General features: G+C 35.7%; 1 protein-coding gene across 2 annotated transcripts in view; it reads left to right on the plus strand.

The window, feature by feature from the left end:
• LOC127551357 (contactin-4) overlaps positions 1-17,409 on the plus strand; it is a 703,767-nt gene that overhangs the window by 595,427 nt on the left and 90,931 nt on the right. For both annotated transcript variants that reach the window (XM_051981038.1, XM_051981047.1), the window contains exon 12: positions 16,597-16,724. In XM_051981038.1, coding sequence (XP_051836998.1) covers positions 16,597-16,724 — 128 coding nt within the window. The remainder of the gene's footprint in view (positions 1-16,596; positions 16,725-17,409) is intronic.

The following is a 17,409-nucleotide window of genomic DNA, read 5'->3' on the forward strand; positions in this document are numbered from 1 at the left end:
AGTTATGCCATTCCCTTTGAGCTTCACCTGTGAGAGTAAAAGCTAAGGCTTATTAGTGTGGATTTTAAAGGGAATTTGGGGCTCATTCGAGGAGATCCCATTATTCTTGTCCTTTTGTGGATGGCAAGAATACATCTGAAGAGAGACTTCCTCTAGTTAAGAAACTGTCCATAGCAAAAAGGCTGACCCAGTTTAGGCTGTAGTTTGTGGATACTTGATGAGTTTTTAAGTTCCTTTCTCTTAGGGAGGATATGAGTATGGTGAATTGGTTCCTAATATCTTCTAGATTGTTTATGTCAAAGTTCTCTGTTGTTAAGTTATAAGATATAACAATTATATGGTCCTGTTCCCTTCAATCCAAACCTAAGCCATTGCTAGGGTCAGGCTTCATCAGAAGTGGGAATTTCTTTTCCCTCAATGGTTGGAGCTTCACGTTGGAATTTGAGGGCAAAAGGCAGCAGTGTGACACAAGAGTTTTAAAGAAACTAATTCAGAGAATTAGTACTGAAAGCCACAACTTAAATGAAGCTAAATCAGGGGGTCAAGAGAGGCAAGTCAGTAAGCCTGATTGGATTTTTATCCAAGAATGGAAGGAGGGAGAAAAGAAGGAAGGAAGGAAGGACAGAAAGAGGGAGGAAGGAAAGAAGGAAGTAGGGAAGGAAAGAAGGAAGGAAAGGGAAGAAAAGAAAGAAGGAAAGGGAAGGAGGGAGGGAAGGAAAGAAGAAAAAGAGGGAGGAAGGAAGAAAAGAAAACAATCATTTATCAGTTGTATACTATATGTCAGATACTTGTTAAATTTTTTACAAATACACAACTCCTTGACAACGACTCAGAAAATGGGTGCTATTATTATATTACCATTTTATAGTTGAGAAAAATTGAGGCTGATAAAAAGTTTAGTGACTTATCCATGGTCACACAGCTAGGAAGTGTTATAGGTTGGATTTGAACCCAGGTCCATGTTCTATGCATGTTGCAGTATGTGCAGTGTTACACTTATACCCCATCTGAAATACTTACTAGCTTTGTGACTGTGAGTAAGTAACAGCCTCTCTCAGTTTCAGTTTCCTCTGAGGACTAAAGACAGCTGGCACAACAGTTCTAAAGGAAGTGTCTCAGAGTGTTAATATTCAGAATCACGAAGCAACTAGAGATAAGTCAGAAAGTCAAGAGAAGCAAGACAGTAAGCCTAATTTGCTTGTATATGGAGACTTTAATAGTACTTATTCGCCAGGAATATTCTGTGAATCAAAAGACGTGACACATTTAATATTCCTTCCAAACTTTAAAGCATTGTATCAATGCCACAATACAATGTACCAATGCAATCAGTGTCCCTAAAAAGTTAAGATTAGCTCTCCAGTCATTCTAATCTATATCTGGCCACCAGCCCCAGAAAGCTCTGGAGGCAGGTGAATTTGCACAGCCCTCCCTTACTTAAATCCAATTCACTTGTATGTCATAGCATCCCCTTCCTGATGTCATGGTCCTCTTCGAGAAAGGACAAACAGCAGCAACCGGTTAGAGTCTAGATATGAAGTAAAAAGTTCAATGAAATGGATGTGCAATATAGAAGACCCATTGAGGCACATATTTCTCTCATCAGCCAGGTGACATCTGGAGATGGATGGAGCATAGGGAAGGCTTCCCTGTTTTGCTGGATGAGCTATAGCTATTTGTTTTTTTTTTTTTTAGAATTCACTACATAAAGTAATGAAAATGCATAACCAGCACCTACTTTTAAATCAACTAATTTATGAAATCATTATGTTCTGTGGTAAATACATGTTAGCATCAGAACAATTTAAAGAAATGCCATGATAATCCACCGAAAATAATCATTTTTGATTCTTTTTTCTTCCATATTTTATTATGCATGAGGGAAAATTAAATTCTTGTGTCAAACGTGTTACACCCAGTACGTTTTAGAATATACATTGCTTAATCACTGCTATGGTATTTTAAAGATTTCAATTAGGTTTCAAATTAAAAAAAAAATTAAAGATACCATGACAACTTTGCTGTATTTTTTCAAAGCAATTTTTCTTTCTATGCAACAATTTCTGAGTAGGCATACGGGTCAGCTTTTCATGGTGTTATGTATCTGTATTTAAGCCAACTCAGTTATGCCTCATTTTTATAGAAAAAAAATGTTAAAGTACATCTTGCAGTGAAGACAAAGGTGGGTGATCATGAATGACATCTCTTTAATTTTCAGTATATGTGATGGGACAAAAGAGAATCGTCTTGAACATATAAATGTTTATTCAAGCAATCCAAGGAGTAATTTAAAAGAAAAAAAATGTGTTTGTCTTGCCTAGAATATCATGGGTTTTGTTTCAATAGTGTAAGCCTCCTTTGCAGAAATCATGGTGAGAAAGATTTGCTTGGCCACAGAAACATCTTCCTGGTCCTTCTTCCCACCAGAAGATTCATAAGAAGTAAATGAAATCTGCCTTCTTTATACCTTTTGTGTGATAGATTTGTAGTTACCCTGAGTGAGTGAATGTTTTCATGCCTGCAGTATGAGGTTATATAAACTCCTGTACACACAATGTTAAACGTAAATTGGATCAGTTAAACAAATAGGAGTTTATTTCCCATGTCTGATAAGTGTTTCAGATTTGGGCACCTGTCTCTGAAACCCAGACTTTTTTTTCAGACAAGTTGAAATCTAGAGGTTGTTCTGTGATACATTAAACTGAAATCTTACCACCAAAAGCAAATTATCTCTTGAAGAACTTTGTCACCAGGGTCTCTCTTCAATAGGGATGTCAATTTCTGCCACAAAGGCTTTACATGGGAGGATCAATGGCAGGTTTATCTGAAATTGCCTCTGAGTGTATTTCTTCAGTTGACATTCATTTAAATTCTTGATCTAATCCATCTCTTCTTGTAAGAGGGAAAAAGAATCATCTTCTAAGTGAAATCAAAGTTAAGGATATTTTTCTAAGGCAACCAAAATGAACAACTTTCCATTGATAGGGTGGGAACTAACTAATATTAAGAAATGGTCTTTCTTTTATGCCATAAATGAAAATATCCTTACCCTAGTTATACATCAACATTCTTGCAGAATAAAAATATAAATAGTATTTTTTTAAAATGAAGTTTGTTCATCTATACTGTCAAAAAACAAATGGGAAAACAAAAGGAATATAAAATTAATTTAATTAAGGCTACTATTCAATCAAGATAATTCAGGCTAAAAATGTCCTCCTGTCCCATGAATCAAGCAGGGTTTTATTTGAATAATCAGACATTTAATCTTACTCTCCGTGGATAGATATCCATCCTATGCCAATGCAATTAAATAGTATCTCTATCTCTTAGTTTCTAAAATGCAAAATGTGATGCAATCTGAACACACTCAAGAGGCAACATGTAATTGCCTATGTAAAAGGTTGATGTTTATTCTTCAGATTATTTTGTTCCATGTGTCAGTCCTGTATAGGGTATAATACTTGATCATCCAGAGACTGATTTGATAGACCAATGGTCTGCAAAGTGGGAGTCCCCTGAGGAACTATGGCATAACTTCAGATGGGCAATGGCCTGAATCCAATCTTTGCATGATCAACCATTTAAAGAGTATTAAGATGATTTGCCATCCCTCCTTGTAATATACAATTACTTAGGCTTATATTTGAAATAATGACATCTATCCTTTTCCCTCAACATTCATTCTCTCCTAGAGGAATTTATGATCAAAGAAGAAATAGAAAACATTATAAAAGACAAAATGGACAATTTTGATTACATTAAATTAAAAAGGTTTTGCACAAACAAAACTAACAGAAACAAGATTAAAAGAGGAAAAAATTTATAGCCAGTGTTTCTGATAAAGGTCTTATTTCTAAAATATAAAAAGAACTGTGTCAAATTTATAAGAAGACAAGTCATTCCCCAATTGATAAATGGTCAAAGGATATGAACAGGCAATTTTAAGATGATGAAAGTAAAGCCATCTATAGTCATATGAAAAAATGCTTTTAAATCACTACTGATTAGAAAAATGCAAATCAAAACAATTCTGAGGGACACCTTACACCTCTCAGATTAGCTGAAATGACAGGAAAAGATAATGTTAAATGTTGGAGGAGTTGTGAAATGATCCAACCATTCTGGAGAACAATCTAGAACTATGCTCAAAGGGCTATTAAAAACTGAGCATACTCTTTGACCTCTATTGGGTCTGTATCCTAAGGAAATCTTAAAGAAGGAAAAGGGATCCACATGTGCTAACATGTTTGTAGCAGCTCTTTTTGTGGTAGCAAAGAATTGGAAAATAAGTAGATACCCATCAATTGGGGGATAGCTGAATAAGTTCATAGTATATGAGGATAATTGAATATTATTGTTTTATAAAAAATGGTGAACAAGCTGATTTTAGAAAGACCTGGAAAGATTTACACAAACTGATGCTGAGCAAAATAAGCAGAAGCAAGGATACAGGGTACACAGTAATAACAAGAAGTGTGATGTTTAACTATGAAAGACTTGATTCTTCTCAACAATTCAGTGATCCAAAGCAATCCCACTAGACTTTGGACAGAAAATGTCATCTGCATCCAGAAAAAGGACTATGGAGATTGGATACAAATCAGTACATGCTGTTCACTTTTTTTGTGTTTTCTCTCCCATGGTTTTTTTCCTTTTGCTCTGATTTTTCTCTCCCAATATGATTCATAAAACAATGGGTATCAAAAATAAATAAATTTTTTTAATTTCCTTCTGAATGCTACCAACTTCCCCTTTTCTGAATATGGATATTAGAAATGGGTACCCACTTCTGGATACTAAATAATTCTAATCTAACTTATTGGATTCCTATAGAAGTAGCTTACACAAAAGTCATTGAGAAAATTATTACTAAAAAAAAAAAAAAAAGAAAGAAAGAAAGAAAAAAGAAAATTATTACTCCTCCAGCATACTGCCCTCTGTCCCACCAGATCCTTGTGGTTTTAGCAGGAGGCATCCTTCACGGGTATATTCTGTGCTTGGGCAGTGACTAGTGAGTAATACTCACCTAACCTATTTTTGTTCTGGTGGTGACAGAGAGGCACACGATGAGTAGAAATGTATAGTTCACACCAGATCACAGATTCTCTTACTTTACTTTTCCCCTCAAATGTACTCCTTCTTCCAGACTTCATCACTTCTGTCTACCTTTTTTCAGACAACCAGATTTACAACCTTTAAGGCACCTTCTGCTCCTCACTCTCAACCGATCTATCTAATCAGGTGTGAATCATGTTGATTTTACTTCCATATTTGTCTCCTTCTGTCTATTCACACACCCATTACCCCAGTCCAGCTTCTCACTGAACCATTGCTGTGGTTTCCCATTGGTCTTGGTCTCTCCTCCCTCTGTTTCTTCCTCTACCAGAGTGCTTTTCTTAAAGTACAAGTTTGGGCTTGTCCATTCACTTTACCAGGGGTGCCATATTGATTATCAGATCAAATATTATTTAAAACATATCTCATTATTATTAAATGTATGTTTTGTATACGTTTCATAACATATACATATATATTAGTGCAATATCATATACCTATTGTAAGTAATTATAATTATAAATAAATATGCATATATTGAGGAAAGTGTAACCAAAAGTTTTGAGACCACTGCTCTATATTTCCTTCATCTCCTTTACTAATCTCACAATTCCACAATAAGTAGAATACTTCAGTGCACATCAGTCTTTCAATAAGAACTTAGAAATCAAACTAAGACATGGCACTGTAAGCAAATCTGATTTGAAAGGGAAAAGGATTTTGTTAGAGAAGAGGCTGAAACTAATGACTATATAAAACGCATGGATTACTTGTGGATTTTAATTAGCTATGCTCTCCTGGGCCCTACCAACACTAAGGAATAAAACAAAAAAATGGGCAAAAAAAAGGTTTAGAGTGAGAGCATTAAGTCTGGCTCTGCTACTTCAGAAAAGTCAATCTACCTCTCTAGACTCAATTTTCTCATCTACAAAACAGGAAGATTGGACTAAATTATCTTCAAAGACACTTCCAGTTTTAAATTGTGAAAGAATTAGCTGGATTAATATTTTTAACATGATAGGGCAGCAAGGTAATACAGTGGATAAAGTACTAGACTTGGAATCAGGAAGATTCATCTTCATGAGTTTAAATACAGCCTCAAGCACTAACTGGTTGTATTATCTTGGGTGAGTCACTTAACTCTGTTGTTTTCAGTTTCCTTATGAGCTGGAGAAGGAAATGGCAAACTGCTCCAATATTTTTGCAAAGAAAATAGCAAATTGGATCACAAAAAGTCAGACAACAGAAAAGGGAAAGAAGGAAAAGGAGGAGGAGGGGGAGAGGAGTTAAAAATGGGAAGAAGAAAAAACTATTGGGAGGGAATGTCGCATCCTCCACTGTAGATCTAGCAACATCATAGTGGTAGTTACAATAGTAATAGTACTGACAGTAACTTAGAGAAAGGAAAGCTAAGGCAACTATGTGGTAGTAGGAAATTACAGAGTCGGCACCTTTTGTTATCAGTTCCTAGTGCCCCCAGAAGGAAAAATCAGCATTTTTAAAGGTCCTGTTTCCCCCCTTCTGGCTTTGATTTACTAGACTGACAAGGTCAGTTCTTCAATAGCTATAACCCAAAGCCTCATTTTAAGAAACAGAGATTCAATTTATCTCATAATTCCACCTATGTTCCCAGTCTCTGTGGATTCAAAACCTCCAGGTGACAGCCAGAGACCAAATGCTTTTGAATTCTATAGATAATTTCCTGCCTGCTGTAAATGAAATGAAGTCTCTCTCTATAGGGAAAAAAAAAAAAAAAAAAAGTTCTGTGTCACATCTTTATTTTTACCAGTTGATACCTTATCATTTTTGGCTCTTCTCTGATGCTATCAATGATTAAAAAATAGCCTGCAGGTAGGTCAGTACTAACCTATTCTGAACTAGGAACAGATTTACATTTTCAATTCTTCTTATCTAATATAATCAGTATCCATGGGTATTAGAAACAGCTCTGCATTCCATAGTTAATAGTTTCAGGTCAGCAAATGGGGAAATTTAAGGGAAAAAATGGAGCCCATAATAAGGATCTAGAAAATTCTCCTTTGCCCTATAATCACTAAAGAAAAAGAACAGCTAAATAAAGATATGAGTACTTGGTAATCATGGGAACTAAATTTAGGAAAGCCTTAATTGAAAGATCAGGATGTGTATACCCTGCTCTTGTAAGGGGAGAAAGAACAAAAAATAGAAAGGAAAAAGGAGGGGGAAGTAGATGTCTTAGTGTTGGCTTTGAATGAAACTAAGGAATTCCTTGATTTCTTTCTAGTTTATACCCAAGAATAAGTACTTGTTTTACAAATATCTTTTGGCTCATGGAATTCCACAAAAGCATATGGAAAACTGCAAGTCAAATCATGTTTTCAGCTTTTCTAAGAAATAAAATGAAGCCAGTTGTATATATCTTAAGATAGTCTGTTTTCACATACTTGAACTTGTGTGATGATTTCTATGCCATATTGATATTGTTTTTAAGATGTCTGATTTTAAGATACCTGATAATTTATGATAACTATGATTTCATTGTCATGATAACTAATGATAATAGTGATTGATGACATTTACATAGCATCTTGAGTTTTGCAAAGCACTGTATTTTATACATGTATGTGTACACATAAAGATAATATAGATATAAAATCTCACAACAACCTTATGGAATAGTTTCTATTATTATCCCAATTTCAAGAAAAAGAAAAAGAGTCTGTGAGAAATTAAATAATTTGACCAGAAACATACAACTAGTAAATTTCTACATCAGAATTTGACTCAAGTCTTCTTGACTATCAATCTAGCACTCTATGCACTGTGTGGTCCCTGGTTGATGCTTTTACAGGGTTACGTGCAGCAGAGCAGGGGTGTCAAACATGTAGCCAGACAGACCATTGTGGTCAGTAGCACTCCAAGTATCAGAATAAAATGTAATTGGGGATATTTAACAAAAATATTTTAATATAATAAATTTTAAATATAAATAACAGGTTTTGTTAATATGTGGGCTAGCAAGCATATATGGACTAGAAAGGATCCATATTATAAATGATTTGGTGATCCCCATTTCTCTTTGTAATTGACATCACTGGATTAGGGCAATAAGAGCTTAAATGATTAAGCAGAATCACATAACTAAAGTTAAGAGGGAACATGTAGAGGTCCCTGGTGATAGAAAAATCAGAGTAGAACAAGCTAATTTGGGACTCTGAGGGCCAAGAGGTATTGTGGGTATATTTTTTAGTAGATTTTCAGGACAGGAAATGCAAAAGTAGGGAGATGATTGATTTTATTCAGGACTGTCTTTGCCCTGGGTTAGGACCTTGATGGTTTATTTTTTTTAGATCTACAAAAGTGCCATCTGGTATATTAAAGGGGTAAGAGTTAAAGCTCTTTCCCAAGTGTTCAGCATACTTTTATGGAGGAAGGAAACTCAACATAAGTACCACCTCATTTCCTAGGTTTCAGTTGGCAATATTGCACAAATTTTAGCCAATTATTTTGTAAATAGGAATATGATTAACTCTTTGAAAACTATTTTTGCCAAGTTGTGTAAAATTTTGGAAAGCTGAGAATGATCATTGTGGTAATCAGGATTTGATCATGACTATTTTTGTCAGTACATCTGCTCTCTGGAAAATAATCAGACAATGTTTATTGAACAATTTGTGTGTGTGTATGTGTGTATGCACGTGCATGTTGTGTACATGAAAAACATATCTGATCCTTCTTCCTCAGGATTGATTTAGTATGACTTGTTTATTTTATTATATTGACATGATGATCAGAAATGATACCAGAAATCAGACAGATATTTATCAAGGTTGACATTTGCCGGGTTCAATGAAGAATTTTTATGAAGATGCTGGCAAATAACTGAGCCAAAGGATATAATCTTAAAGTGATATGGGAAAGATTTTGGTTGAGCATTATAAATAGAAATTCTTTAGTATTTAGAAGATTAGAGACAAGAATAATCACCTGGTACAATTCTGGAGAGGATTGTTGACCAAGTTCTGAGCCTATTATGCAGTATGTTGTGCCCTTTTTGTAGGTGATGAGACTAGTCTTAAGAATTTATTAAGAATGGATTTACTTGTTCAGATTTTGACTCCAGTTTCCATTTTCTGGACTCCTCCAACTAGTTCAATGACTAGCTGAATGATTCATATACAAATCATACTGTATAATGTGTTAATTAGACTGTTAAACTCTCAATATGTTATCTTTTGGGTAAGCCCAAACCCCAGTGTTCAATTCCCCTCACAGTCACTCAATGGAGAGATAGTGAGATGTATACCCCCATATTTCTCTCTCACTCCAGAACCTGTGTGTGTGCCCCATTTCTTAGTACCCAACATAGCTAGTGGTGATCCTGCAGGTCTTGCTTAAGGCAATGTGGCCTTTCCAAAGAAGACTGTACTTGGGACTTAAGGCTCATTCCAAAAATCTCACCACCATTTTTTCATACCAAACATTTTTTAAAAATACATTCATTTAAATTTCTTTTTGTGATAGACTTAGGAAAGATAATTGCTCACTCTTACCCAGCCACAACATTCCTTATTCAACCATAATAATTTTATTCCTTGAATTTTAGTCCTACTATCTGTTACTTACCTCCAAAAAAGTAATTCTAATCAATACCTGATCCAAAGATTAGGGATCTGAAAATCTAACATCAGTCTCTCTAACCTTCTGCCTCATTTCCAACAAGTATCTTATTCACACTTCAAGTTTCTTACCAAACACCAATTTAAAAAAATACATTCATTTAATTTGAAAATCTGTCCCCTTTTTACATCACTGAAATGTGAAAGGTAAAAGATTTTCCCACAGGGAATACATATCCTGAATCACCCAGATCTGTCCAATTAATAGGAAAGAAAGAACACAAACTCTATTTTGGCAGGGCACCATTCTCCTAATCTCTCTGTCAGTTGAAAAGCATTTGTTAAACCTTTATTATGTGCCAGAAATTGTGCTGGTTGTGCTGTGAATACAAATCTAAGCTCTGCCCTCAAGGAAGTTACAGTCTAATGTGGAAAAAGAAATAAAAGAGGAAAAAAGAATAAATGATTTAGGAGAAAGAGCTACCCAGGCTGGAACATGATAGCTAAGTTCGGAGAACAGGAAGATCTTCTTTATGACAATTTACCAAAATAGAGTTCTTCCCAGAATTCATCAATTGGAAAAGGGATCCATAGGAGTAAAATCAGGAAGCAGCTGAAGATAGAGCGGCTAAGTCTGGAGTCATGATGACTCAGTCCTTCTTTCAAACTTCTCACCTCAATTTCCTCACAATTTCCCACTTAGTAAGCCTTGGGCTGTGAGCTGGTAATGATTTTTTACCATGAGACTGTTCAACCTATGACCCAATTCATTTAGATCTTTAGTCACTCAAAGGTAAGGGTCTGAATTAGGGCCCTTCTAATAATATCCTATAATGAGAAAATCATCAGCCATAGGTCATAGATTCCAATTTAGGAGTAATGCTTAAAGGCAGGTGTTCCATAAAATGGTTTTTATAGCGTATACATCTTTGTCACAATTCTTCCCTTGCAAAATATAATCATTTGTGAACAATCCTCCCTGACTATCCAGGTGATGAGACAGAGCAAATGAGGTAATGAGGGAGATTATAGTCACTAATCCTGAAAGCATTTCAATAGATATAAGCATGAGGCAGTGGGGAAGGGTGAACAGTTGCCCTACTTAATAATAAGGGCCAGATACTGTCAATCACATGTTGCGTTCAACCCCTCTGACCATTGTTTAACACCAAAAGATTGTGCTTATCTGGCCTTGACTGCCTATGTTCATCCTCTGCCCTAGAACACTTGGTATTTGGAAGTTAAACACTCAGTATTGCTTCCTGATTCTGTAGCTAAAAACAATGTGCTTGGCCTTGGCATCCACGCCCCATAACAGTGAATTCAATGTTATATCAGACCATCCTTCTCCACCTCTGTTCTGGGGAAAATTCTGAGTTCAGAGATTTGTGGCTTAATATGCAAGTAACAGAAATGATCACATGATATATTTTAAAGGGAAAAATAGCTCATGAGGATGATCAGTCTTTAATGTATTTGTTAAGAGCTAGATGGTTGCCTGGCCTAACTGTGTTCACAATGGTCCATAAAAATTGCCCACACCTTTTCCAGGAAGAAGGATGAGCTGCTTCAAACTGTACTTTGTGAACTCCAATAGTTGCTTATCTTAACACCATATCTTAACTGAATATAATTTCTAAGGTTTGTAAATCTCACTCCTAGGAGGAGGAGAAGAAGAAAATGGAAGAAGAAAAGGAAGTGGAAAGAAGAAATGATAAAATCTCTGCTAGTCTATTATTCTGTAAGGATATGGTGATTATTAGAGAAGAAGGACAACTCTTCATTATTAGACACCAGACCTAACTAGCAAAAAGGTGGGCCGAATGGCTCCAGTAAACTATAATTATGTCCTTTTGGTTCTCGTTTCTGCAGTAGGGATCCAGTTTTCTTTTTACAGATAACTTTATTCTATGTGCTACCTGGCTTACATAGAAATGAATTTGAGCCAAGACAAAAAAATAACCTATCAAAGCCAGGTCAGTATTCTCCACCTCCCTAATCCACATGCTGGTCTTAATAGTGCATATCTTTCAACAGTAAATCCTAATCATTTCATTGTTCTATTTTAGATAGTAAAATACTCAGTCTCTATGTGTTTTACAAATGAGGAAACTGAGACACACAGTAATGAAGTGATCCATAGTTATTCCATTTCAGAGCTGAACTGAACCTTGTTGCCCTCAGTAAGAGGTCACTGTTGCTTGACCTGTTGCTGCCTCTTCCTCCCTAAAGTGATTTAAACCAGCAAGAGAAGACTCCCTAAAGACTATTTGGAAGCTCTTTCCAGGAGGCTGACATCAGAAAATTTGACTCATTGTGCAAGACAACAGCATTCTAACTCTGATAGAAACTAAAATATACAGTCAACATTTTTTGCTCCCCTGAAATCTCACCAAATTGTGGAGCATTTTAAGTTCTTTTAACCTCAGTTCTTGCAGCCCATTAAAAATGTATTGGATGACATATTTCAGAACAAAAATATGCTTAATAATGCCTCATTTAATGTGAACTTCTCATCTAGAAAGAACATTTTCAATGGAAATGTTTAAAATGGTCAATCAAGAGATTTTTTATACCTAATTAGCGGTTTTTAAGACCCTCACTGATCTAAAACGAGGCTTCTCTTTGCTTAATAGGGAATGCATTTACACACACACACACACACACACACACACACACACACACACAACCTGAATGATTTTGCTAAAAACTTTGAGCCTGCATTAAAAATTCATTCCAGTACATCATCAAGGCAAAGAGATGGCATTGGATTCTTGAAAGCTGTGCCATATTGGAACCCAAATTATAGCAAGACCTACCAAACTGGGAAGCCTTTAAGTATAGTCATGATGTCAGGTTGGGCAGCCATCATCAGAAGGCTAGCATAATGAAGTTTCAAGAGGCTTCTGCCATAGGAGGAATAAAATCTATAAACATAGCCATTCTTAATATGAGTCATTAAAGCCATAAGGTGGTTGTAATCTCTGTACACTGAGGAACTCTCTGTCACACAAAATGATGAATTCTTGAAGTACTCCAATACTATATCCTGATCTCAAGCATTAAGGAAATGAAAGTTACTTAATCTAATATGAGGAGAATAGAAATAATGATACACTTGGAATAATGGGAACGTAATTTAATTCTGGCTCTAAGTGTCTTTAGACAAGTCACTAAACTGCCTTCAAGTTTTTCATCTATAGAATGAGAAGTTTGGTCTAGAGAGCTAACACTGTCATTGTTATTCAGTCATGTCCAACTCTTTGTAACCCCATATAGAGTTTTATGGAGTGGTTTACCATTTCCTTCTCTGGATCATTTTACAGAGGAGGAAATTGAGGCAGACAGAGTTAAATGATTTGCCCAGAGTCACACTAGTTTCTTGTCTAAGACCAGATTTGGACTCAGGTTTTCCTGACTTCAGGCCTGGTACCCTATCTACTGTATCACTTAGCTGTCCTGTTTACATAGTACTTTGAGGTTATCAAAGTTCTTTACATGTTATTTCATCTGATGCTCACAACTATATAGGGTATGTACTATAATGAATGGTGTTCTGATAAACGCTTAACAACTCTCTAAAAATAAAAATGTATGCAGGATACAATTTAAGTTTAATCTGCATATTTAATATTTGCATTACTTCTCTAAGCCTAGACAGTGTTCAAAACAATAAACTGATCCCTGATGTAAAACATTTGCCAATTTCTGAGATGTAAATGCCAACTCTGAAAATTTCACAAAAGGTTACAAAGCATTTATGTGTAATATTTCATTTGATCCATACAACAACCTTATAAAATGGGCTTTTTATTCCTCAGTTTCCTTATGAGAAAGCTGAGATGGATGTGAATATTTTAGGATCATAGCTAGTTCTGAAGCAGTTTGAAATTTCGTCTCTGTGGCCCCACTTAAGCCCATAATAATATATAAGTTCTCTCCCATCTTAAAATCAACAATCCTTTGATTCATATGTGCTGTATATTTAAAAATAGACCATAGGATCTGGATCCAAATGGGTTTTTTTTTAATCATCTGGTTAAAACCCCCATTTCATACATGAAAAAATAGGTTCAAAAAGGCTGTGGTTGTTGTGGAATGTCACAGTCAGTAGAGTCAGTAACCAGGTCCTAGACCACTGTTTTGGACCCTAGTCCCACTCACTGCTTTTCCTAGATCCAGGCTGGCTCCCATTAATCCTTTGAAACTGCCATCAACCAATCATGCAATAAGCATTTGTTAGATGCCCCCTATTTGGCAGGCATTGTGATAGGTACTAATGATCCAAAAGTAAAAAAGTCCCTTTCCTTAAGGTGGTTGGTTGGTTGTTCATACTGGAAGAGGACCAGAATGGCATCACTATGTTACAGTTGAGTATATCACTATGTTACAGTTGAGTTACATTGTGTCCGATTGTGACTGATCAGACTAATACAAGCTCAGAATGCTCTGCCATAGGTTGGACACAAATAGTCTCTATGAACATTCGAGGTAGCTGCTCTAATTTTTCACATTTCAATTTTGGGGGGGCTAATTTTATTCTGCTTTGCTCATAGAGCATAGCACCTTCTCTGATGAGGGCACGCCATGCTGGGTGGTCCTGCCAGTGTCTCCCATGTCATACAATTGATTCTAAAGTTCTTAAGAGAGACCTTGAGAATGTCCTTGTTTAGCTTTTTCTGACCACCTTGGGAAGCTTGCCCTGTTTGAGTTCTCCATAAAATAATCTTTTGGCAAGTGTACATTTGGCATGCAAACAATTGTGGCCGGCTCAAAGAGCTGTGCTCTCTGCCATAAAATTGGAATGCTTGGCAGTTTAGTTCGAGAAAGGACCTTAGTGTCTGGTATCTTATCCTGCCAGTGATCTTCAGAATCTTCCTAAGACAATTTAAATGAAAGTGATTCAGTTTCTTGGCATGGCGCTGGTATACTGTCCAGATTTCACAGGCATAACAAACATGAGAATGATAATAATGAACAGATGAAAACAACCTCTAAAAATCTATGTCTTTATCTAAAATGTTTATATATCTGATTTAACTTTGCCTCATTTTACTTTTGGTGAGACAATTGGGGTTAAGTCACTTTCCCAAAGTCACACATTGCCTCACTTTTTAAGGAACTAATTGATTGCTAATAATAATAATTCATGTCCAGTACAGAGAAAAGCTCCAGGCAAAGGATATGATTTATATACTTCAAGAGTTCTGCTACCTCCTCAATGTGGGCTATTCTTTCCTTTGATGTAGTCCACCCTTTTTATTCAGTGTGAATGTTACCCACACAATTCATCATGATGGTGTGGATATGGCTATGGACATGGATATGCCCACAGGCTATTACAAACTTTGGCAGTTGGAGATAAATTCTTATAGGTTCTACCAAAATGGAAGTCTTCAAGTGTGATCCTAGTAAGACAGGCCTAATCAGCAAAGCCTTCTCAATATGTCAGTAGTAAAAAATGAACCTCAAATTTCTAATTTATACTAATGACATCCTCTCCTCTCCTCTCGTGTTCTTGGTACAAGGACAAATGCCCAGGCTTGTCCTTTTTCCTTGTTCATTTTAAACTTAGAAGACAATTAAAGTGGCTCAAAAAAATCTAAAAATAAACAAATAAATATCTGAGGACTTTTGGCAAAAAAAAAATAGTAAAAGATGGCAGCCCCTCAAAAATGTTCACTCTTGAGTTGTTTTAGTAGAGACGTGGCATCTGAGAATAAGGGAAGTGACAGTCTTTCTGTTTTCTGCTCTGGTCTCCACCCCACCTACAGTATTGAGCTCAACCGTGGGTGCCTAATATCAATCTAAATTACACATTGTCAGGAACATTGTGGGGAGGAGGGGGGTCATAATGAGGAAGGACTTTTATACTCACACTACATGAGGACCAGCTAAAAAATGGATTTTTCTAGAGACTTTTCTAGAAAAGTCTTCAAAAGGACATGATACTTATCCTGATATATTTGAAAGGTTGTCAGGGTAGAAAGCTTACATTTAGGATCATAGTTTCAGAGCTGAAAGGCTTCTTCAAGGCCATTAAGATTAAACTCTTTATTTTACACATGAGGAAACTGAGTCACAGAGCTCTTCTTGACCTCAGAAGGAAGAATTAGAAAAATGAGTATACATTGCAGAGAAGAAAGTTTAGGCCTGATGGTAGGGGGGAGAGGGAAGTCTCTAATCCTAAAATTAGGATTATCCAAAAGTTATTTTGGGATAAAGAAGGTATTCTCTCACAAAAGGAAGAGGTCTCAAGCAAAAGCAGGATAATTATTTCAGTTTAGCTCAAAGACCATTAAGAGCCTTTTATAGCTAAGTCTCCATTAGTGTGAATAATGAATCCTCTTGAAATGGTCATATTATTTGAATTCACACTGCATATTTCCATTCAGTTGGAACCAATGACTGTGTTTTACATAATTATAGCTTCAAATAGTGCAAACTAGAAGACATGTAACACTTCAGATAATTCATTATTCACACTAATGGGTTAATGGTTGGAGGGGCTAATTTTATATGTATGAAACTGTATTAAATATTTTGCATACAAAGTTTAGAATGAAATAGGCCCCACATTCTACTGGGGACATATAAAAAGTATACAGACCGAGAAACAAAAGATAATTTTGAGAGGGGGAGAGCATTACCCACTCATAAAATGGTCAGTACCACATGATTTGTGAAGCATATTGTATAGGGGTATGTTGTTTAAGTATGGGTTAGACTAAGTAGCCTTTAAAGCACATTTCTATTCTGTAATTCTGTGATTCTTGGACCAACTCAGGTAAGTATGAGCAGATATCACTGGTAGGCTAGATACTGGATGATTAATCCCATGACCATGGCAACCAAGCAAAAATTTACAATTTGAAAAGTCACATTTCCACTTGGGTAGTTGGAATACCATTACCGATTTTTATCTTTATTTTATTTTCAGAATTACTTTTTCTGAAGATGGAAGCCTTAGAATCATGAATGTGACAAAGTCCGATGCTGGGAGTTACACTTGTATTGCAACTAATCATTTTGGAACTGCTAGCAGTACTGGAAACTTGGTGGTAAAAGGTAAATGGCTAAACTTTAAATGGCATTATTTCTACTAATGTATAATATTTCATTATGTCAAGTACTGTGATTTTCTGCATGGAGAAAATTCTCCTAGTATGGAAACTCTCTCCAGTGACACAGACCACAACTAATCTATATTGTATGCCCTAAGTGAGTTGCCTATGGCTAAAACAGATTAAGTGACCTGCCTGTGGTCATACAACCAGTGAGAGTAAAAGGCATCATGGGCTTATCTAAGTAGGGACACTTCTTATAAGGTAAAGAAATTCTCTAATTTATATTGCAGTCTATAGATGCCCCCATGGTGATAAATTAACCCATCACAGAAAACATAGCATGATTAATAATTCTTAGGGAAATGCTGGCTCTGACTATGATCAAAATATTATCTTACTCTGGAATCATCCAGTAGAATTGTAAGCTATACAATATAACTCATAGTATTGTAACTAATGTTATCTTCTATCCTTTAATTAAATGTCTTACTATTCTCTATGGAACTGAAGTTCGTGTCTAGGAATAGACTCTACTAACAAATTAAAAACATAAAATTTGAATACTATATTCAATGCACTTGCTTTAAACTGTGGAATTTATATTTTTAAAAAATAACTACTCTGATTATTCTAAGTTAAAGATACAGATTATTATACTAATAAAATTTTCAATCCCCCCTGTGCTG

Source organism: Antechinus flavipes, chromosome 1, assembly GCF_016432865.1.
Source record: "Antechinus flavipes isolate AdamAnt ecotype Samford, QLD, Australia chromosome 1, AdamAnt_v2, whole genome shotgun sequence".
Classification (NCBI taxonomy): domain Eukaryota; kingdom Metazoa; phylum Chordata; class Mammalia; order Dasyuromorphia; family Dasyuridae; genus Antechinus; species Antechinus flavipes.